This window comes from Anabrus simplex, chromosome 1 (genome assembly GCF_040414725.1).
Source record: "Anabrus simplex isolate iqAnaSimp1 chromosome 1, ASM4041472v1, whole genome shotgun sequence".
NCBI classification, from domain to species: domain Eukaryota; kingdom Metazoa; phylum Arthropoda; class Insecta; order Orthoptera; family Tettigoniidae; genus Anabrus; species Anabrus simplex.
In genome coordinates, this window is record NC_090265.1 from 920,150,973 (window position 1) to 920,174,492 (window position 23,520).

Below are 23,520 nucleotides of genomic sequence, written 5' to 3' on the forward strand. Positions count from 1 at the left end.
AGTGAATTACAGATCTGTTGGTTCTACAATTATATCTCTGAATATTTTTATTTAGTTTATTGTTTATTGCCAGTTTCTTTATATATTATTTTTGTAAAAGTTCCATGGAGGGAGAGGGGGTCTAACGCCCAGTAACCCCCCACTGGCTACGCCCGTGCTCATAACATTATTCTGAAGATACCTTATTATGAAGTTTAAATTGAACTCACTGTGACATGTGATTTTATTTTTATTTCGTTTTTAGAGTGGGATTTTATGAAAGTACGACTCACTAGAATAACTGAGGGGTATCATAATCTTTTATTCAACTTCGAAATTGAAATACGTAGTTTACTATGTAGTATACATTCGGAAGTGAAGTGATGTCATTGTACTGGACGATAGAGCGTAGCCTGCATCTCCATGACTAAAACACCACCACCTGTTGTCCCAGGCGTTGTGGGTGGAACTTCCATCTGAAACACAATATCAAACAGTCTCTACACAACAAATGTTAAGGTGCACTCATTACGAAAACTATGAAAATAAAGCAATAATAATATTAAAAACAACCATTGTGCTACAATACTGTACATTAGCGACAGCTATTGCTGCGAAAACAGACTAAAAATTAACTGATGATATAGGAAGTCTGAGAAAAGTAACGGAAAATGTACTGAACTCCGGAAGACCATTTATTTGCCTTTAAACTTAACTTCCATTGTGGCTATATGAAAATGAAAATTCACAGCCTGTTTCCAGTCATTCGACCGGGTCAGGAATGGAATAGATGAAGCCCCCATTTAGCGGCGAGGATAGGAACTGTGCCGCCTGCTGAAGCCTGTCGCACTCCTCTGGGACAATGATTAATGAATGGCAGATGAAATAAAATGATATTGGAGAGTGTTGCTGGAATGAAAGATGACAGGGAAAACCGGAGTACCCGGAGAATCTCACATGAACTGATCGCGATTTGAACCACGGAACCCAGCGGTGAAAGGCCGGCGTGCTGCCGCCTGAGCCACGGAGGATTCGTTGTGACTATACATATGGAATGTTTGAACCTTGGCAATTTATAGAATTTGTACAACGAATTTTGTTCGCAAGACTATCACATGTATAATGCTCGATAATTTTCAGTAGGCAACAAATCTGAAATGTACCTATAAATCATTCCCTGAGTCATAAAAAAGCAGTTGCGGCTGGTGGTATCTGAAGCTGGGTGTTGCACTAATATTTTAGTGTCACAGTTTTATAGCTTACAGAAATAACAAGAAACTCTATTATCGTTAATTAATGAACTACATTCCTACTAAATCTGAAATATATCTGGCAATTACAACCCAGGAAATAAGAGGCTAATTATACACTGTAACTACAGTTACTCTTAATAATGTTATTGGCTTTACGTCCCACTAACGACTTTTCACGGTTTTCGGAGACGCCGAGGTGCCGGAGTTCTTTTACATGCCAGTAAATCTACTGGCACGAGGCTGACGTATTTGAGCACCTTCAAATACCACCGGACTGAGCCAGGATCGAACCTGCCATATTGGGGTCAGAAGGCCAGCGCTTCAACCGTCTGAGCCACCCAGCCTGGCGCAGTTACTTTTGCCTCACTTGAATTGAAAATTTGCCGTCCTATTTTTCATTGAAGCAAGATGTTGGTAATATTGTGGGTCGTCTGGTATGACGTGGAAAAGAAATTACCCATCAAGTTGGCCGTGCGGTTAGGGTCGCGTAGCTCTGAGCTTGCATTCGGAGTATAGTGGGTTCGAACACCGCTGCCGAAAGCCCTGAAGATGGTTTTCCGCGGTTTCCCATTTTCACACCAGGCAAATGCTGTGTCTCTGCCATAATTAAATCCACGGTCGCTTCCTTCCAGCTCCTAGCCCTTTCTTATTCCATCGTCGCCTTAAGACCTATCTGCATCGGTGCAACGTAAATGGAATTTGTAAATTTAAAAAATGGAAATGAATTACCTTTGTGAGAGGAAAGTAGGAATGAATTAATCTCCGCAGAGTGGCGCAATCTAACGGGGATATTTCGAACTGTTTCTCGGTGGGGGACTTGCTAGTCTAGTGCAACTCCCCGAGACCGATACTGGCGAGCATCCTTCCTGATGATACACAGGCTTAGGCTCGTCCCTGCTGAGGTACATTGCGTCGCTCTGTCCGCTAGGGAGTTGCCGTAGGAAAGCCAACCCCCTGAGTTAGATTAGAAGCCAGGAGTGTTTGTTGGTCCGTTACGAAGCATTAGTACAGCGAACGACCGAAGATGGTTAATTTTAACATGTTTTCGAATACATGTTAGGTTTACTAAACTAAAACATTAGAAGAAATGACTACAAATGAAGTGCAAAATTATTGGGAGTTGTGCAACCGTGTAACAGTACCACGCACCGCCCCTGTAAAACAGTAAGGAGCTAATCCTGGAATGTGGCTACGGTTAACAGAGAAGGATGCAAAGGACATTGTACTATTATGCTGCCTTACATGGTTCATGAAAGCATTATCATGTAGCATCGTGCCTCTAAGTATGTGGTTTACTTGAGGTTGTGGAAAATAAACCAAACCATTGTGGCAACACGAATTAAAATGTCAATTTACAATTTACTCAGTAAAATGTATTTAGCCGTGCATACATATTTATTTTAATAACCCGTCACTGAATAATTCATTGTAAGTTTCATAATAAATAACTTTTTGAAATATATAATATTCTGAGATGGATTTCTTTCTGTTTCTTGCTTATTAGAAACCAACATGGACAAACAACTAACATTCTGGCGATATCTTGATTTTACAGAGCCATCTAGCTATCTATACTCTGTATAGAGTAATAAATAAGTTACAAGATTGTGAGCAACTCGACAATGTTGTGAGATGAACAGTAGGCAATGGTATGATGATAAACGGGGTTAAAAGTCAGGTTGTGAGTTTCACAAATAGGAAAAGTCCTCTCAGTTTTAATTACTGCGTTGATGGGCTGAAAGTTCCTTTTGGGGATCATTGTAAGTATCTAGGTGTTATAATAAGGAAATATATTCATTGGGGTAATCACATAAATGGGATTGTAAATAAAGGGTACAGATCTCTGCACATGGTTATGAGGGGGTGTTGTAGTAAACATGTAAAGGAGAGGGTATAAAAGTCTCTGGTACGACCCCCCTCCTAGAGTATGGTTCCAGTGTTTGGGACCCTTACCAGGATTACTTGATTCAAGAACTGGAAAAAATCCAAAGAAAAACAGCTCGATTTGTTCTGGGTGATATTCGACAAAAGAGTAGCGTTACAAAAATGTTGCAAAATTTGGGCTGCTCAATTAAGTGGTATGTTCCGAGCTGTCAGTGGAGAGATGACGTAGAATGACCTTAGTAGACGAATAATTTTGAGTGGTGTCTTTAAAAGTAGGAAAGATAACAATATGAAGATAAAGTTGGAATTCAAGAGGACAAATTAGGGCAAATACTCGTTTATAGGAAGGGGAGTTAGAGATAGGAATATCTTACCAAGGGGGATGTTCAATAAGTTTCCAATTTACTTGAAATCATTCAAGAAAAGGCTAGAAAATCAACAGATAGGGAATCTGCCACTTGGGCGACTGCCCTAAATGCAGATTAGTGGTGATTGATCAAATCACTAACATAGAAAGATCCGCACAGACAACTTTCGGGGTGGCATAGGAAGATCAGCGGAGACAACTTTCATAGAGACATATATCGGCGAATACAGTTAACTGCAACGATCTAAGCATCGTATTATTAAATTAAATGACAATTTTTTGCAAATAAAGGAATTAATAAAATCAATAATATTTTTCTAGTAATCCTGACATGGAGACCTTTCTTTTGATGTGTAATACATAGGTTTCAGTATTGCAGTTTTCTCACAATATTATGTTACACGTTCAAATTATATATAGATTGTGTTCCACATTAACGTAAACCTTGACTTTATTTTTCTGAAATGTTGTGTTCTAATACAGTGAGCTCTCAGTTGCGATAAACGGTATTCTGTAAGAAATAAGACGATCCCAGACGAAATTAACTTTACACCAGTCTGTTTTTAGACCGACTTTTATGTACGTAAGTGAAAGTTGGGTGGACTCAGGGTATATTATTCATAAGTTGGAAGTAACGGACATGAAATTATGAAGAGTGATTGCTGGGTACGAACAGGTGGGAACAATGGCAAGAGAGTACTCGGAATGAGGAGGTAAACGCTAAGTTAGGGCAGATGAAACTGTGCGCATGAAATGGCTTCGGTGGTGATGTCATGTGAGGGAACGAAGGAGGACAGGTTACCTAGGAAAATAATCGACTCGGCCATGGAGCATAAGATACGATGGTTAGACTCGGTATTTAATGGTTCAATGATACGAGGAAAAGCAAAGCAGAGTCATCTCCCTACAGTCCATGAAGGCAATTGGAGAAGTGGAAGGTAAAGGCTTCCACTATTCGTAATCTCGGCACTTGATGGCTTAGAGTTATTAGCTGAAGGCCCGGCCGCCTTTCTCCCCGGGAATTAACCTGATATTCATTTTTTGAGCAGGCTGAGTAAACCTTAGGACCATGTGAACCTCTGGAAATGGAAATCTCGCTTCTTAAATTTTTCAGCTTCTTGACGGGGATACAGTAGCGGCGCTAAGAAGCAATAATTGAAAATGGGCCCCATGTTTCCTCATAAGGAACGTCACAAGTTTATTTCGTAGTGCATGGTTATATATTATTACAATGAACAGCAACGACGATAATAATAATAATAATAATAATAATAATAATAATAATAATAATAATAATAATGTTACACAATTTAGCTTTCAAATTCGAAGGAATTAAAGTAATACACTTATATGCTACGGACACACACACACACACACACACACACACACACACACACACACACACACACACACACACACACACACACACACACACACACACACACACACACACACACACACACACACACACACACACACACACACACACACACACACACAAGAAATGCATATTCGAATTATAGCAGCCAAAACACGCTGACCATCACAATATTAAGAAATAATCTCGTTCCGAGAGGACCAAATAATTTACAATTCAATCATCCATCGTAGGCCCACTTGGCTACACTGACTGCCAAGAGTTTATACACAGGCTTGAAACCTCAATATTTATAGTTTAGATAAGGAGGGTGTCTTTGTTATCGCATCTTCGCTGACTACTGGGTTCTCAGAACTGGCTAATTACTTCCAAAGCCTTGTTGCTTGTTGTGAGTGGCCGCAAGACATATTTATTATTGGAACAGTTTGGAAAACCCACATTCTTTCAGAAATAACTACCGTACTCCTATTGATGAAAGAAGCTCTGCACTACGACGGCTTAAGTTTGGAATAACCCTATGTAATACAAATAATAATGTGTTGTGTGCTGTACCTTTATCAATATGTAAAATTACTCTTCAGCTACTGAATTAAGAAACAGTCATGGGCCCCTCACAAGCCATGGGCGGGATCTGCGGGGTCCTTATCGCCGCCACTGACGCGGAATCGAACCCACGTCTTTCCGGGTAGGCCGAGCTCGCCTTTACCACCTCGGCCAAGCAGCCCCTTCAGTGATAAGAGGCGTGGAACTAAACGAGACAACAGAGCTAGCAGCAAATAAAGTATTATGGAGGCGCTTATTTAATTTACAGAGGCTTACAGACTGAACACTGAAAGATGTTTATCACGGTTGAAATACATAGTTTATTATGAAAGCAGAAGTTTCCGTGGCTCAGGCGGTAGCGCGCCAGCCTCTCACCGCTGGATATCGTGGTTCAGATCCCGGTCACTCCATGTGAGATTTGTGCTGGACAAAGCGGAGGCGGGACAGGTTTTCCTCCGGGTACTCCGATTTTTCCTGCCATCTTTCATTCCAGCAACACTCTCCATTAACATTTCATCTATCAGTCATTTATCATTGCCCCACAGGAGTGCGACAGGCTTCGGCAGCCGGCATATTTCCTACCCTCGCCGCTAGATGGGGGCTTCATTCATTCCATTCCTGACTCGGTCGAATGACTGGAAACAGGCTGTGGATTTTCATTATGAAAGCATAACAACGATGCATGTATAGTATGTTCTTTTCTGCAGTCTCTATGTTGCTTCGAACTCATCACCGTAGAGAATATACGACGACTGTGAAAATCTTTCTCCCAACAACATTCTGAAGAGTGTAAAATTCCAAATTATTCAAATTCATAGGAATTGAACATGGGCAGACAAAGGTGTCTAAAAATAATCTTACCGGGCGAGTTGGCCGTGCGCGTAGAGGCGCGCGGCTGTGAGCTTGCATCCGGGAGATAGTAGGTTCGAATCCCACTATCGGCAGCCCTGAAAATGGTTTTCCGTGGTTTCCCATTTTCACACCAGGCAAATGCTGGGACTGTACCTTAATTAAGGCCACGGCCGCTTCCTTCCAACTCCTTGTCCTTTCCTATCCCATCGTCGCCATAAGACCTATCTGTGTCGGTGCGACGTAAAGCCCCTAGCAAAAAAAAAAAAATCTTCGTTTTCCTATCGTTATTCCCGCACTGTGGCGTGGTCCGCTTGCCGGCACATCCGTTTCCATTTGACCTGATCCAAGGCATCTTCATGTGTGACGCCCATGTACTCCAAGTCATAATAATAATAATAATAATAATAATAATAATGGAACAGCCGGTCGGCATTTAAGAGAGCTTAATGAGAGAGACTCTCGTAGATTTACAAGAATGTTAAAGAAACTTTTGTCAGAGAAAATTTCCAGCACTTCTTCATCTTTCTTCTTCTTCTTCTTCTTCTTCTTCTTCTTCTGCTGCTGCTGCTGCTTCTTAAACAGTTTACCCTCCAGGGTTTGTTTTTCCCTTGGACTCAGCGATGGGTCCCACCTCTACCACCTCAAGGACAGTGTCCTGGAGCTTGAGACTTTGGGTCAGGGGATACAATTGGTGAGGAGGACCTGTACCTCGTCCAGGCGGCCTCGCCTGCTATGCTGAACAGGGGCCTTGTGGGGAAGTCGGAAGATCGGAAGGGATAGACAAGGGAGAGGGAAGCAAGCGGCCGCGGCCTAAAGTTAGGTACAATCCCGGCATTTACGGGGAGGAGAAGTAGGAAATCACGGAAAACCAAATCGAGGATGGCCGAGGACCACGTTCCAGTCCTCGTACCACTTTTCAAAATTCGTGGCAGAGCCGGGAATCGAATCCGGGCCTACGTGGACAGCATCTAATCACACCGACCACTACACTACAAAGGCGGACTCCAACACTTCCATGTTTCATTATACCGATAGAAGTAGAAAATACATCATATTATTATTATTTCGGATAGAGGGAAGCCTATAATTATGTATGTTTCGGGGAGTCCAGACCCGATCTGTAGCTGAGAAATATATCATAAAAATATCATAAATATCATAAAAATGTTCATTTAGTTCGAAACACCAATAAGGAATGAATTCAAAGAGAATGAAAATGTTCTGAAATGAAAGGCAGTACGCGAAGGATATACCGATTAGTAGACCTATATGTAAATGTAATCGAATAGAAGCCATAATGGTATGTAAGCATGGACTTTAATGACAAGTACATTCGACTCTTTCTGTGGATCATCCGTGAATACATCATCCACATTTCACAACCAGTAAACTATGATTTTCTAAAGAACATACTTCCCTTCTCTGTCAATTACTAAAATTCATTGCTTCAATTGTATAATCTTTCTTTCTTAACCCGTTTACCCTCCAGATCAGTTTACCCTCTCGGACTCAGCGAGGGATCTCACCTCTACTGTCTCAAGGGCAGTGTCTTGGAGCTTGAGACTTTGGGCCGGGGAGATACAACTTGAAAGAAGGACCAGTACCTCGTCCAGGCGGCCTCATCTGCTATGCTGAACAGGGGCCTTGTAGGAGGATGGGAAGATTGGAAGGTATAGACAAGGAAGAGGGAAGGAAGCGGCCGTGGCCTTAAGTTAGGTACCTTCCCGGCATTTGCCTAGAGGAGAAGTGGGAAACCATAGAATAAAATCACACAAACACTCTGTGTGGCCTCTCACACATGAGCGGATAGCCAGTCTCATATGCAAGATGCCACCCCTATATTTAAAACATTGACCTACTCTACCTACTATGTAGCCCCTCACACGGGCGGAAACCACGGAAAACCACTTCGAGGATGGCTGAGGAGGGAATCGAACCCCCTCTACTCAGTTGACCTCCCGAGGCTGAGTGGACCCGTTCCAGCCCTCGTGGCAGAGCCTACAGGTGATTATTTTTCCGTATCGGCGCCAAAACATCGCAATGGAAAACATGGATAATATGATTTCTCATATCTTTCCACACAGAAGTATATATCAGGATTCGGTCCTCTAAACACTCCAGAAAGAACATCAAGAAGAATTACAGTATAAAATGAGCATTTTGACACAAGTTTATCATTGACACAAAAAGTGATTATCATTTCACTGACCTGCGAATTCAAACTTTCCGATCATTGCATGACGTTTTCATAGCGATCTTTTATATTTCGGGCATGCTGATTCCGGAACTGAAGTCAGTTTTCCCTTATTATATCAGGTTTTTGTGGAAATTCAAAATGAAAATTTGATTTGCAGCACGCGCACATGCAAGATTACTATTATAACATGTAAAGAACGCTTCTTTCTTAATACTTTCACCCATCTGAACACTTCCATCTTACACTGGTATACTTATTAACGTAATATAAAGATATGTAGTGTATTGTGTTAACAGATCTGTTAGAAAAACACAGTCAAATGAACCAAAATTTACCACGCATTAAGCCTCATAACGTACTGAGAATGGTAAGTCTACGGTTTCAATTTTATAATGTCCTACCTTAGTATAAGAAACGTCTTCGCCTTGCTTTTTGTGTGTGAGGAGTAGTTGGACCTTCTCTCTTTAGTAACCAGCAGAAATATGCCAGCATGTTTTTGTTCCATTTCCCTTGATATCTGCGTTCCATTTCCTTGCTCTTCGCTCAGCATTCCTAGGTTCTCAGGGAAATAGTCCAGATGTGAATGTAACATGTGCACATTCAAGCTCATTTTGCAGCCTAAATCTTGGAAAGAAACAAGCAATATAGCCATCATTTGTTTGTAGTCTGAATCCTTTGTGTTTCCAAGAAAGTTATTGAGCACATTACGGAATGCTGTCCATGCCGATCGCTCTGCAGCGCACACAACGTCTTCAACATAAGCATCAGAAAAAAGTTTTCTGATATCTGAGCCTGTGAAAATACCCTCATTGATTTTGGAATCACTGATGCCTGGGAATCGATGACACAGATACTGAAGGCATTCACCTTCATTGTTTAGGGCCTTAACGAATTACTTAATAATCCCTAGTTTGATAAGAAGCGGAGGTAACAAGTATTTTGCTCTTGTGAACAAGAGTTTCTTGGTTTATGTTTTCGACCCTACAATCCATTGTGGCCATTCTTTTTGAGTTCAGTGATGTAACCTTGTTCGAGTGTCCCAATCACACAGAATATCTATCAGAATCACTTTGAAATCACCACATACTTGCCACTTGTGTTCCTGGCACTTCAGTTTACACAACAGCATTTCGAGATTTCCATATGTTTCTCGCATAATAACTGAATGAGCAACGGGAATGGATGCAAGTTTGTTTTCATTGTGAAGAAGGACGCACTTCAAACTACGCTTGGAGGCGTCGATGAAAAGTCTCCAGTCAATAGGGTCATACACTACGGTGCTTCTAATTTTAAGATAACATCCGGAATGTTGTTGCAGTAAACCAACGCTCCCTCTTCAGAAAATAAGGGTGTAAATTCTTGTTCGCGATGTCTGTACCAATAGTACGTCGTCCATGGTGCCAACGTGTTCCTTTCATGGAGTCTAGACCCGAGTAACTCGGCAGATTCCTTTGTAAGGCCAAGATCTCGAACGACGTCATTTAATGCTCGAACAGTCTCGGTTCTTTTTCAACACATTCAGGGGAGAAACCACAGTCAGAATTAGTGCCCGCCATTTCTGCGTCAGATTCAGAAGAGGGGCAGTCCTGTAAATGTTCTGGACCCTGTGGTACTGGTGTATCAGGGCCATGAGGAGCGGGTAAAATTGCAGATCGAATATTGCTTGGATACACAATGTTACCTTTGTTGCTGCTGTTAAATCCCTTCACATTCACAGAACAGAAGTAGCAGTGAGCACTATGGTCTAGGGGTTCTCGCCGCACCATTGGAATACCGAATGGCAACGCAGTTCGCTTACCGTTCACCCACTGCCGTAACTGCCCTACTGTATACAGGTTCTACAAGCCTTATGTGGTGCCCACGGCTTGTCTTGGTCTCCAAGTTTCAAGCCAAAGTAAGCATAGTAGGTCTTTCTCACGAACTCGATTGTATTGCGCCGCTGTCTCATCGGCACGAAACTTCCACATATATAGCAGAATGTATCTGGATTGTTCTTGCAGCCACGTCGTGGCATGTTGATGTAAGTTCAATAAAAATATTAACACAGTACGTCGCTCACATATAGAACGCTTATGAAGACAAACATCTCTTTTCACTAGCAAGCGAAACACAACTCAGACTGTCGCGGACGAAGCACAACGAGAGAAACAGAGAGAATGACGCCACTCAGCCAAAACCGCGCGCTGCCAGCTATGATGTACATAGTTGCCAGTTCTACACTCTGAGCGTGATAATACAGGACTACGAGATGGCTAGAAGACGTCGAATTAATAAAGTAATAAAAATAAATTAATAAAATAATATGGAAATCTAAATTAAAGCAACACTGTTCCTAACAACGTAAGAAGTGCATGAGTGCATGTGATGAAATAAACGTAATATAGAATTTTTGAGAAAATGTGATGTGATGGGGAAAAGTTGACATCGGATCCTGATTCAGGATGCAGAAGTCTTCATAAAAAGCAATACAGGATGGCGGCAATAAAACCATCGCAGGACAGTGAATCAGAACGCAGCACATAAAAAGAGCTGTTTATCATATCAAACGTTTTTAAAAGGTACATTAAATTTTAGATAATTTTTAATTCATTCATGTGAAAATGACAGCAATTTTTTTAACAGCCAATTACTTGAACATTTGTATTTGCTACTCCTAAGCCTAGAAACTCTAAGTACATCCTTATCATAAATCACTACTTACAGTAAGTAAGAGTGAAGGAGAGAGTTCTCATTTTTCATTTTCAATTTTTGTTAACATTTCGTGCAATTCATGAAAACAGTTTATCCGATTTACCCGCAACTCGTAAAAGCATTACCATGACGAATATATTTATTTTATCGATTTCTTTTACTAATATTAAATGAAAGTGAAATATTAGCTCATTTCAATGATGATGTTTTGTAAGATAGGAAAAGGGGATGGCTGTGATCAATGATGTTTTAAGTTTTCAGAGCAGATTTAATTAATTGATTTCAGAATTTTAATTCCTTAATTTCACTTTTCTTTATCCCAAACTTTACATTTTCGAATAAATGATGGTATTTTAGATGAATTTGAGGTGTTATTTATAATTTCGATAGTATGGCAAATTAGAATTAAGGCATTAGATAATTAATATTCTTGCATCCCAACGATACGTCGGATGGAGACGTCTATCATTATTAATGACAGATAGGATATTTATTAGTGTATCGTCGTTACCTTGGATCCCATGTAAAAAAGAAAATATGAAACACCCTGAGAAACCGGTCGGGATTTCTTTTGCGTGACCCATCCTGAACGCAGAATGGGTGCAATAGGATAGGACAGAATTTACATGGTGTACGAAATTACGAAGATTTACAACATGCTTTGAAAAATATGTTGGGTTTGAATAGTTAACCACTAGTTAACCACCCGTGTCTTTAGGCAATCAGCCAGATTAGTTCACAATAAAGAATTTCAATAGCACAACTGTAAAGATAAACTTAAATAATCGGTTTTTAATTAATTAGATTTTACTAACGTGATTAATTGTCCACTGCATTGCCATTCGTTTCTTACTGTAGTTATCATCGGCCACTTGTAAAGAAAATTGTGGTGAGTTTCTTTTTTGAGATTGACTTTGAACACCATTTTTTCAGTTGTGACAGAATTGCGCTTGGTGCCGTTTATATCAAAGCCGTCAATCAATCAATCAATCAATCAATCAATCAATCAATCAATCAATCAATCAATCAATCAATCAATCAATCAATCAATCAATCAATCAATCAATCAATCAATCAATCAATCAATCAATCAATCAATCAATCAATCAATCAATCAATCAATCAATCAATCAATCAATCAATCAATCAATCAATCAATCAATCAATCATGACCAGCATTTAGGATTGAACCTAGGTGGCAGATTCCCCATCAGTTGTTTATTTTCATAAATTATTTCAAAGAAGTGGAAATCTATCGAACATATTGCTTGCTAAATTATTTCAAATTCCTCTCCCTATAAATGAATATTTGCCCCAACCATTCCTCTGGAATTCATACGTTTAAAATCTCCGTTCAAACTTACTCTTCAACGAAAGCCATTCCAAGCCATCCCTCCACTGGCAGCTCGGAACATACCGCTTAGTCGAGCAGCTCGTCTCCTTATTCCCAAGTGTTTTTTCGGAAATCGCCAAGAACATATTAATTGTTTTATTTTCATTTTTTACAATTTGTGTTACGTCTCACCAGCACAGATAGGTCTTATGGTGACGATGGGGCAGAAAAGGGTTAGGAGAGGGAAGAAATCGATCGTGGCCTTGATAAAGGTACAGCTCGAACATCTGCCTGATGTGAAATGGGAAACTACGGAAAACCATCTTCGGGGCTGCCGGCAGTGGGGGTTCGAACCCAGTATCTCCTGAATACAAGCTGACAGCTGCGTGACCCAAAGCACGCAGCCACTCACTCGGTCACCCAGAACAAATAGTGCTGCTTTCCTTTGGATCTTTTCCAGTTCTCAAATCATCCAGATGAGGGCCCTGAGTCTCTTCGAAAACCGTAAAAGTAGTTTTAGTCGAAAGTGAAACAAATAACATTGCTAAGTGAAAAAATAAAAGAAAGAAAGAAAGAAAGAAAGAAGAAAGAAAGAAAGAATGAATGAATGAATAAGACGTCGAGATTGACGATGTGTAACACCTAGTACTTACGTTCAAAAATATTTTTTAACTCATAATGAAACTCGGGATTTTCATATGAGGCATCAACCACACCACTAGGTCCTAACATTAAAATGCTTTCGGTAGTAGCAAATTTAAACATTCGAGATCTGCTCGGTGTGTATCAGACAGTTTTGATTGATTGATTGATTGATTTATTTATTTAATGAAACACGATTATCAGAGGAATATGTTCTACCTTTACCGAGGCACTGGAAATATCTGAAGAACGAGCCATCATCTCCCAAGATTGTATTAAGTACCGAAGTCTGCAGTTTCTTTCGTTCCTTACGGATTTATACAGGGTAGGCCCTATATCTAAAAAATTCGTAACAAACGTCGGGGGGGGGGGGGATTCCTTGGATCAAAATAAGAAGAAAGAATGTTTATGTACATACGTCCGGCGATGCGTTGCTGTCTTATATCTGCGCTGGAAACGTGATTCAGGCTGGTGACACCGGCTGAACATCTCAGCTTCTTTGTCTCCATGATACCTAGTCGACATTCTACATCTTTTCGGTGTTTGCCAACAACCTAGGGTCGTGGTCTGCAAGGTTGCCTTCCCCCCCGGGCAGGGAATAATGGAATAGTGTGCGGCTTTTATCGCAGGTTCATATAATACTAAAAATGCAATCTCTTTTGTGGATAGTTACTTCTGTTATCAGATTCTCAATACAGTAAACCCAGACAGGACGTTTTTCCATTACTATTGAAATTTGTTGTGCTTTTAGGATATTATTTAGTTTTAATTTAACTGAAAGTTATGAATTAGCTCTCTCATTTGTCAAGTGCGTAATTTTGATTTTTATGATCATGCACAAATGTACATTTTCTAAATTATGATTGTTAAACATAAATGTTTTACCGCTGTTATCGGGCATTTCTGAGGTCGAGATGGGCACCCATGCTCCCTTTGGATTTGGACAGGAATTTAAGGCCGAGTGTCATTTCCTGAGGCCTCTAGATTTTTCGCGTAAAATTCCCAATCCCATATGACAGGTACTGGAAGCCCGGCCGTCCGCAAGGGTAGCGAGCAACAAAGCCACTTCGCTATCGTGCTTCAATAATAATAATAATAATAATAATAATAATAATAATAATAATAATAATAATAATAATAATAATAATAATAATAATAATAATAATAATAATAATAATATAGATAGACCAAACAGACGATCTCGTTAGACGAGTCTTCGTTCACGGAACGGGTAATGCAAAGAAATAAAGAATAAGTGCTTTACGTCGCACCGACACAGATAGGTCTTATGGTGACGATGGTATAGGAAAGACCTAGGAGTGGGAAGGAAGCGGCCATGGCCTTGATAAAGGTACAGCCCCAGCTTTTTCCCGGAGTGAAAATGGGAAACCACGGAAAGCCATCTTCAGGGCTGCCGACAGTGGTGTTCGATATAAAAATTTTGTGGACCACTGCCCTGTGTAGTACGACAGGGCGAAGAACAGAGCGATAATAATACGATCTCAGCTACCAGGTTGCAGACCTCCCGAAATGTAGCACAGGTCAGGGATTTTTCTCTCGACCCTACGGCTGGTTCCAGGTCCACTCAGCCTATGTGATTAGAATTGAGGAGCTATCTGACGGTGAGATGGCGGCCCCGGTCTCGAAAGCCCAGAATAACGGCCGAGAGGATGCGTCGTGCTGACCACACGGCCCCTCGTAATATGCAGGCCTTCGGGCTGAGCAGCGGTCGCTGGGTAGGCCAAGGCCCTTTCAAGGGCGTTAAGTGCCGTGGGGTTTTATTATTATTATTATTATTATTATTATTATTATTATTATTATTATTATTATTACCGAGCTCGATAGCTGCAGTCACTTAAGTGTGGCCAGTATCCAGTATTCGGGAGATTGTGGGTTCGAACCCCACTGTCGGCAGCCCTGAATATGGTTTTCCGTGGTTTCCCATTTTCACCAAGCAAATGCTGGGGCTGTACCTTAATTAAGGCCACGGTGGCTTCCTTCCCATTCCTAGCCCCTTCCTGACCCATCGTCGCCATAAGACCTATCTGTGTCGGTGCGATGTAAAGCAACTTGTATTATTATTATTATTATTATTATTATTATTATTATTATTATTATTATTATTATTATTATTATTATTATTAACTTTCAACTGAATAAATGAACAGGAATATATTACTTCTGGTCAGATCGTCTGTTCAATGAATTTAAATATTCAAACAGTGTTGTGGTACATTGAACCATTTAAGCCTACTAGAAAAACTTGTATAAATTGTGGGCACCAATTTCTTATTATATTCGTAGACAACCTCTGTGGTGGGCTCTGTACATTTTTCTCTGTTTCTTAGCGTTTTATTTTGTATCAAATAGACAGGAAATGGATTTATTACTGTGTTTAAAAATGTATTTTGATGCAATTTATTTCAATGATTGTACGCGCAGGTAGAGTCTACCCGCTTTCGTTAGCGGTATGCTGTGATGAATGTAGAAATAACCTGATAATGAAAAATGATTATGAGGATGAAATTAAATTAGAGGCCAGGATATGGTGAGCGCTTGGGATACCTGGAACACTCATGATGAGAGCTGTATATTGCCTCTATATTCCAGGAAGTGAGCTGTAACAAGAATGTCCCACTTGGAAATCTCTATAAGCGACGCGTTGTCAATTAATAACTTCAACTGTGAACGTTGTGTATTCCTGACTTGTATGTGAAACATTATAATGTAGACAGGCAAGGGCGTTATTAAAATTTAAAACAATATTATTGACCCACAGGATACAGTATATTATTACTTATTTGGAAGTAATAGATATGAAGGGAGCGAGAATGATTTCTAGTGCCAACGAATTGAGCAATGGCAGGAGCGTACTCTCAATGAGGAAAGAATAATGAATGAACTCTATGAATGAAGCTACGCGCATAAAGTAGTTTCAGTGATAAGATCATGTGAGGCGAATGGAGGAAGATTAGATTACCTATGAGAAAGATGGATTCGACCAATGAGGGTAAAATAATTAGCAAGAGACCAAGGCGACGATTAATAATTTCGTATGGCTATTTCTAGCCGGGTGCAGCCCTTGTATGGCAGACCCTCCGATGAGGGTGGGCGGCATCTGCCATGTGTAGGTGACTGCGTGTTATTGTGGTGGAGGATAGTGTTATGTGTGGTATGTGAGTTGCAGGGATGTTGGGGACAGCACAAACACCCAGCCCCCGAGCCACTGGAATTAACCAATGAAGATTAAAATCCCCGACCCGGCCGGGAATCGAACCCGGGACCCTCTGAAACGAAGGCCAGAACGCTGACTATTCAGCCAACGAGTCGGACAAGGCGACGATAATTAGAATTAACAAGCACGAGCAGGTCAACTGCTAGGGTGTCCGCCATCCAGACAAATGAGGCACCATCATTATAGTCCCCTGTGTCTGACCGAATAATTTGTCCTATTTATTATTTAAAAACCAGAGATGAGGAGCTAAACGAGGCTAAAAAACTAGTTTGTAATTAGAAGATTTTGAAGGTGTTTAGTTCATTCACGCACGCTTTCAGAATGAACGCTGAAAGTCTGTAGTGAAGAGTATGTATGTATGTATGTATGTATGTATGTATGTATGTATGTATGTATGCATGTATGTATGTATGTATGACAAACTTGTCTACACCACTTTGTTTACCTCCCCTGGCGGTCCAAGATGGTGTAGCTACTGTAGCCTTCTTTAGATTAATTAATACGACAGTCCCGTGTCGGTAGATTTACTGGCACGTTAAAGAACTCCTGCGGGACTAAATTCCGGCACCTCGGCGTCACCGAAGACCTTAAAGAGTAGTTAGTGGGACGTAAAGCAAATAACATTATTATATTATTATTTAGATTAATTTATAACTCTGAGGTAGTTCAGTCCATCGAAACTAATTCAATACAACTTACATTTAGAAAATACCTGGAAAAGAAAACATTTATTAATAGATTGCACCCAGTAGCGTAGGTAAGGTTTATATCCACCCCCTTCCCCCATGAGGCAGTTGTGCTCCTTATTATAAATAGATACTGAAACATATTATAAACATCCATTCGCATAAACATCCGTTTTAAATGTGTTTTATTATTTGTTGTTATTATTCATTTCCCTCCTGTAAGAGCCTCCGTTTGACGTTCAAACAACGTAACACTATTTTGAAGTGCTATCTCCAAGTGGATTTTGTTTTATTAAGGCAGGGCCTCTCAAACGTCCAAAATCTCACGCTTGCAAACAGCGGCGCAAAGTTCTGTGCACAGTGCATCGGTCCCGCTCGGCTCGGCTCGGACCAACGCTTCGTCTCTGGGCTACTCGGCTAAGCTCGGCTCAACTCAGCTCGGATTTGGAGCGCTACGGAGCAAGTGAGGAAGAGGGAGACAGGGGGAGCGAGCGAGACAGGCGTGGGGAAAGGGAGAGACAGTGCTATTGCTCCAAATCGAGGATTAGGGGTCTGCACTCTGGTCAACCAAGCGAAGTCGTCTTTTGCACCGTGCACAGTGCATGCACCAGGCCTGAGAGGCCCTGATTTAAGGCATGGCTCTTAGTGCCAGGAGTGTTCGAGGACATGTTCGGCTCACCTGGTGCAAATATCTCTATTTGACACCTATGGATGACCTGCAACTTTGGGTGTGAGATGATAATGAGGTAGGTAGAGGGTAAACCCGGTGTCGGCACATATCCCGTCAAATAACTCCAAGGCTTAACGTCTCCATCCAATGGACGAATCACAACAGCGTCACATGTCTTCGCTCCATATGAACACTTTGGAGAGGTCTAGAATTGAATCCAGGCTTTTGGCAAGCAGCCTAGTGATTATAAATTTTACACCACCACCTCTTCTACCATCCAGGGTTTTAGCTATTTTACTGTTGCCCTCATACCCTAAAAATGAAACAATTAAATGTTATTAAATGAAGTTAATGCAGAATCTTTAAACCTCTATCAAGTAACACAAATAGTATGGTAACTCCTTTTAACGTGATGCTCAGTGTGTCACCAAGTAGTTCTCCATGTTTTCCATTGTGAGGTTTTGGCGCTGATCCGAAACATCTCTTGTAGGCTAAGAAGGAGCGTTCAACACCGCAGGAAGTCACTAGTGCATATTTTAAGATATAAAACTAGCTGGGTGAAATATCTTCCGGGGGCTTTTCTTGTTCGCCACTAATGATCTTGCAAACATATGGAGAGCCTGAATAGCCTAGATTTCGTTTCAAGGCAGCACGTGGAGTTCTTTATGAACTCTGACCAATGAATTCAACCCACACTGGCATCCTACTCTTAAAACGGGTTCTAGGAACCAGGAAGCCGAACACACGTTTCAAACATCGGGGATCTTGGCTCACGACCTGTTTTAACATGAAATAAAATTTGTTTCGGCCTTTTCTAAATTGAATACCTTTCTCACACTAACTTAAACTCAAAATTTAACCCATGAAAGGGGCCGTTTGTTAAGAAGGGAAATTTCTCCCTCTACTCCGTAAATAGCTCTAATAGAACCCATGGCACTACAGCCCTTGAAGGGCCTTGGCCTACCAAGCAACCACTGCTCAGCCCGAAGGCCTGCAGATTACGAGGTGTCGTGTGGTGAGCACGACGAATCCTCTCGGCCGTTATTCTTGGCTTTCTAGACCGGGGCCGCTATCTCACCGTCAGATAGCTCCTCAATTCTAATCACGTAGGCTGAGTGGACCTCGAACCAGCCCTCAGATACAGGTAAAAATCCCTGATCTTGCCGGGAATCGAACCCGGGGCCTCTGGGTAAGAGGCAGGCATGCTACCCCTACACCACGGGGCCGGCCGTAAATAGCTCTCCGACTCAAAATTAGACCTCATACCTCAGGGAAGAGGGGGTTTCTTCTCTGACGGGAGGTGACTACCGCCTCTCAGCCAGATCATTCTTCCCCCCCGCCAGTGCAAAGCCAGAGATTTTCCCGACTCATCGGCATTTCTCCGAAATAAAAATCCACAGCCTATTTCCAGTCATTGGACCGGGTCAGGAATGTAATGAATGAAGCCCCCATCTAGCGGCGAGGATAGGAATTGTGCTGGCTGCCGAAGCCTGTCGCACTCCTCTGGGGCAATGATAAATGACTGACAAATGAAATTAAATGTTAATGGAGAGTGTTGCTAGAATGAAAGATGACAGGGAAAACCGGAGTACCCGGAGAAAAACCTGTCCCGCCTCCGCTTTGTCCAGCACAAATCTCACATGGAGTGACCGGGATTTGAACCACGGTATCGAGTGGTGAGAGGCCGGCGCGCTGCCGCCTGAGCCACGGAGGTTCTATTTCTTCGAAACAGATGAGTAAATAATAATAATAATAATAATAATAATAATAATAATAATAATAATAATAATAATAATAATAATAATAATAATAATAATAATAATAATAATAATAATAATATAATTTAATGCAGGCAATGGCCAAGAAATAAATACAATATCGTACATTGCTCATTCACTACAAAATGAAGTCAACAACGTTGTTCTTTCCGCACACTCTCGATGATGGTACCGATAGCATTGTTTCTTGCACAATTTGCAAGTACAGTCATTAGTAGGGTCGTGATGTCTTGTCTTGTCGCATATTTTGTGGTGGAATCCATGCACTGTGAATCGCGCCATAATATGTCGCAGGTCGTAATTTCGACGTTGCCAATCTTGAGTCATCATAGCATCTGTGGTGTAAAGCGTTTTCGCCCTGGGACTCCCAGGTAGTCGCCCTCAACAACAAAAACAATAGGTCATCCTTGATTCTGAGAAAGGATTAGTACTGCTGTATGCAGTCGAGGCATTCGGATCTACTGCATTTCACAAACAAAGGCTTAGAAATCCTAATTTTAAAGGAATTTTAAAGCCAACTTTAGCTATTGAAATATATCTATGAGATGAAATTCGCCAATTATTTTACTATAGTCTGAAAATCAAACGAGCTGACTCAATTTTGTTTGTGTAATAACATAGATCACACAAATCTTACATTCTTCACAGAATATGTAAAGGTATGTAAATTACTATATGTACAATGAAACACACATATATAACCATCTCAGAGCCACAACTCGCCAACTAGGAAAGGAATGGAATATACAATTACATAAGAATCCGGGCCCCGAGTGATTACTCATGTTCATCACAAGAGAGACCCGAGAAGATAGTAAGCCACAGTTAAAGACATTATTGGGTAAATGAATTAATTCAACCCTGACGTTTTAGAGTCAAATGAAATATCACTATTTTTGATTATCTCGATTATTTGTGGACAGTTTAGTTTTACAGATAATATAAAAGTAAATCAGCACTAGAAGGTAACTATTATAAGTGGAGTTTGCTTACTCACCATGACCTGGTATCCGCGATCATTCCTAAGCTTAAAGGCTCCCACCCGTCGGTCTCCGTAAGGTCTAGAGATCATCACGGGAACCCCTTGCTGATTGTACACCAGCCGTGGCTGACGCGTAGTATCAGCTACAGGATACATTGGTATGGGCTCCATATCTTGCTGCTGTGTCGGGTATAACGGTATAGGCTCTACATTCTGAATTGATGTCCTTTCAGGAATATTTTGTTGTTGTTGTAGAAACGGTCGAGGATACATCAGAAATGGATCCATACTCTGCATAGGAGTATTTTGCTGATACTGTTTGCCATACTTAGGACCATTTTGTACATTCTGCAGCAATGTTGGGAGTACATCTTGTTGGTGCTGCAGTAGGTTCTGAGGCACGGGTATGCCCTGTTGATTCACTATAAAATGTACTGGTCCTGAGTTCTGCACAGGAGGAGGACTATAAAACCTACCTCCACTTCCCACATGACGAATCCCAGTTGCGGAATTCAGAACATCGTCAGCCGGTCTATCGTCCTCTGGGACCCCTATGGCAATGCCCACATCAAGATCTCGAGACGATGGTTCTAAGAACACAGGGTTTAGGATCTGTTCACCTCTGATTTGTCGGCCTTCAACGCTCTGCGCAAGAAACGCTAAGAACAGCATCAAGAGTACGTCCATGTCGGCGATATACTTTAGACTGCAGACACATCTGCCACAGCTGCTTTCGTCAGGGATTAGCTCTTCTGACGTATAATCCTCTTACCTGTTGTCAACGTCTGCAGCACTCCTTTACTCTCATCATATGGAGTTCACTTTCGAAATTAATGGCAATTAGTTCAGTCAGCTATTGTTATAACGTTCAGTGGCCTTGGGTGGATAATATTAAATTAATCTTGTTCAGACTGTGTTCTCGTATTGAAACAACCGTATGAGAAAACGGATAATTTTAACTTACAAACCCACTTAATGTTTATAGACTATGTAAAAGCTTTCAATTGTCTGATTAAAAACAAGCTATGAAACATCGTGAGAGAAAAAGGGTTCACTGGACACTTAGTTACTGGAGTGAAAAGTTGACCTTAAAACTACTAAAAAACATACCCTTTGTTGACGAACTAGTGTTTACGATGTAACCGCTTTACGTAATTCTAAAATATTCCATTAAACAAAAGTCGGTTAGCGTACATTTAAACATTTTCACTCTATAACATTTCTTTGTAAGCCTAATACCAAAGGAGATACGTAGAATTTTTTTCCATGTCTTAAGCGAATCTTAGTACGTTCATAGATTTTACCTAAAAGTAGTTTACCTTTAAGTAGTTTTGTAGTGATAGGCGTACAAACGGACAAACATAAAAAGACACACATGGATTAAAAATTAAAAGGATAGGAAAATCACAAAAATTGGCATGGTTTTGTAAAGAACTATCGAAGTTTGAGCTTTATATATTCTGTACGTACATGCATAGGCCTATATCATCATCATCATCATCTGTTTACCCTCCAGGTTCGGTTTTCCCCTCGGACTGAGCGAGGGATCCCACCTCTACCGCCTCAAGGGCAGTGTCCTGGAGCTTCAGACTCTTGGTCGGAGGATACAACTGGGGAGTATGACCAGTTCCTCGCCCAGGCGGCCTCACCTGCTATGCTGAACAGGGGTCTTGTGGAGGGATGGGAAGATTGGAAGGGATAGGCAAGGAAGAGGGAAGGAAGCGGCCGTGGCCTTAAGTTAGGTACCATCCCGGCATTCGCCTGGAGGAGAAGTGGGAAACCACGGAAAACCACTTCCAGGATGGCTGAGGTGGGAATCGAACCCACCTCTACTCAGTTGACCTCCCGAGGCTGAGTGGACCCCGTTCCAGCCCTCGTACCACTTTTCAAATTTCGTGGCAGAGCCGGGAATCGAACCCGGGCCTCCGGGGGTGGCAGCTAATCACGCTAACCACTACACCACAGAGGCGGACATAGACCTATATACATAGTAAAATATTCATTGATATAGGCAACAATATTAGTACCGGTAAGCGATCCGTAATTATTATGCATGAAAGTATCAAAGTTATCCTGTATCATAATCGCTTTTGAAGATAACAAACATATCTTCGAGTCCTTCAACTTCAACCTCCCACCAGTGTGCCATTATCGAATCAATTAAGACAGGCGTGGTCATGATATCATCGAAGAATAAAGCAAATCGTGCATCCGCGGGCTAAGTAGACTATGCTGTTCCTCAGCTCAATCTGTGTTTGTACCGGTTTGTCACTGGATCGGCAGCCTGTCCAAATACACCAGTACCGGACAGCTCTGTCTCAACAGCTAGATGGCGGTAAATCTTAAACCTCCCCTCTCAATGCCAGGTAATCAATCAATCAATCAATCAATCAATCAATCAATCAATCAATCAATCAATCAATCAATCAATCAATCAATCAATCAATCAATCAATCAATCAATCAATCAATCAATCAATCAATCAATCAATCAATCAATCAATCAATCAATCAATCAATCAATCAATCAATCAATCAATCAATCAATCAATCAATCAATCAATCAATCAATCAATCAATCAATCAATCAATCAATCAATCAATCAATCAATCAATCAATCAATCAATCAATCAATCAATCAATCAATCAATCAATCAATCAATCAATCAATCAATCAATCAATCAATCAATCAATCAATCAATGTATTTAGGGCATTCACCCAGGTGGCAGATTCCCTATCTGTTTTCTACTAGTAAAGGAATGGAATATACAGTTAAATAAGGTTCCGGACCCGAGTGATTACTCATGTTCATCACAAGATAGACCCGAGAAGACAGTAAGTCATAGTCAGAGTAAATAAATTATTGGGTACATGAACAGCTTGAGTGGAGTGCGAACTGCATACTTGTCTATGTTAAAGTTGGGTGGAATGCATCTACACTCATCGGAAATATTTTTGATAAAATAATTGAACAATCATATTAATTAAGAACGAAATTTTAAAATATGAAATGCCTCCTTCATAAAATGGTTATATATGTGATTCATT

At 40.9% G+C, this 23,520-nt stretch overlaps 1 protein-coding gene across 1 annotated transcript; it reads right to left on the bottom strand.

Annotated features, from left to right (window-relative positions):
• Window positions 1–286: 286 nt before the first annotated feature.
• LOC136874872 (uncharacterized) lies at window positions 287–21,187 on the bottom strand. Its single transcript, XM_067148571.2, has 2 exons — window positions 20,486–21,187; window positions 287–455 (listed from the first exon to the last, which is right to left on the bottom strand). Exons 1-2 carry the CDS (start codon window positions 21,155–21,157, stop codon window positions 366–368), a joined length of 762 nt encoding a protein of 253 aa, XP_067004672.2. The 5' UTR covers window positions 21,158–21,187; the 3' UTR covers window positions 287–365.
• Between the last annotated feature and the right edge of the window lie 2,333 nt (window positions 21,188–23,520).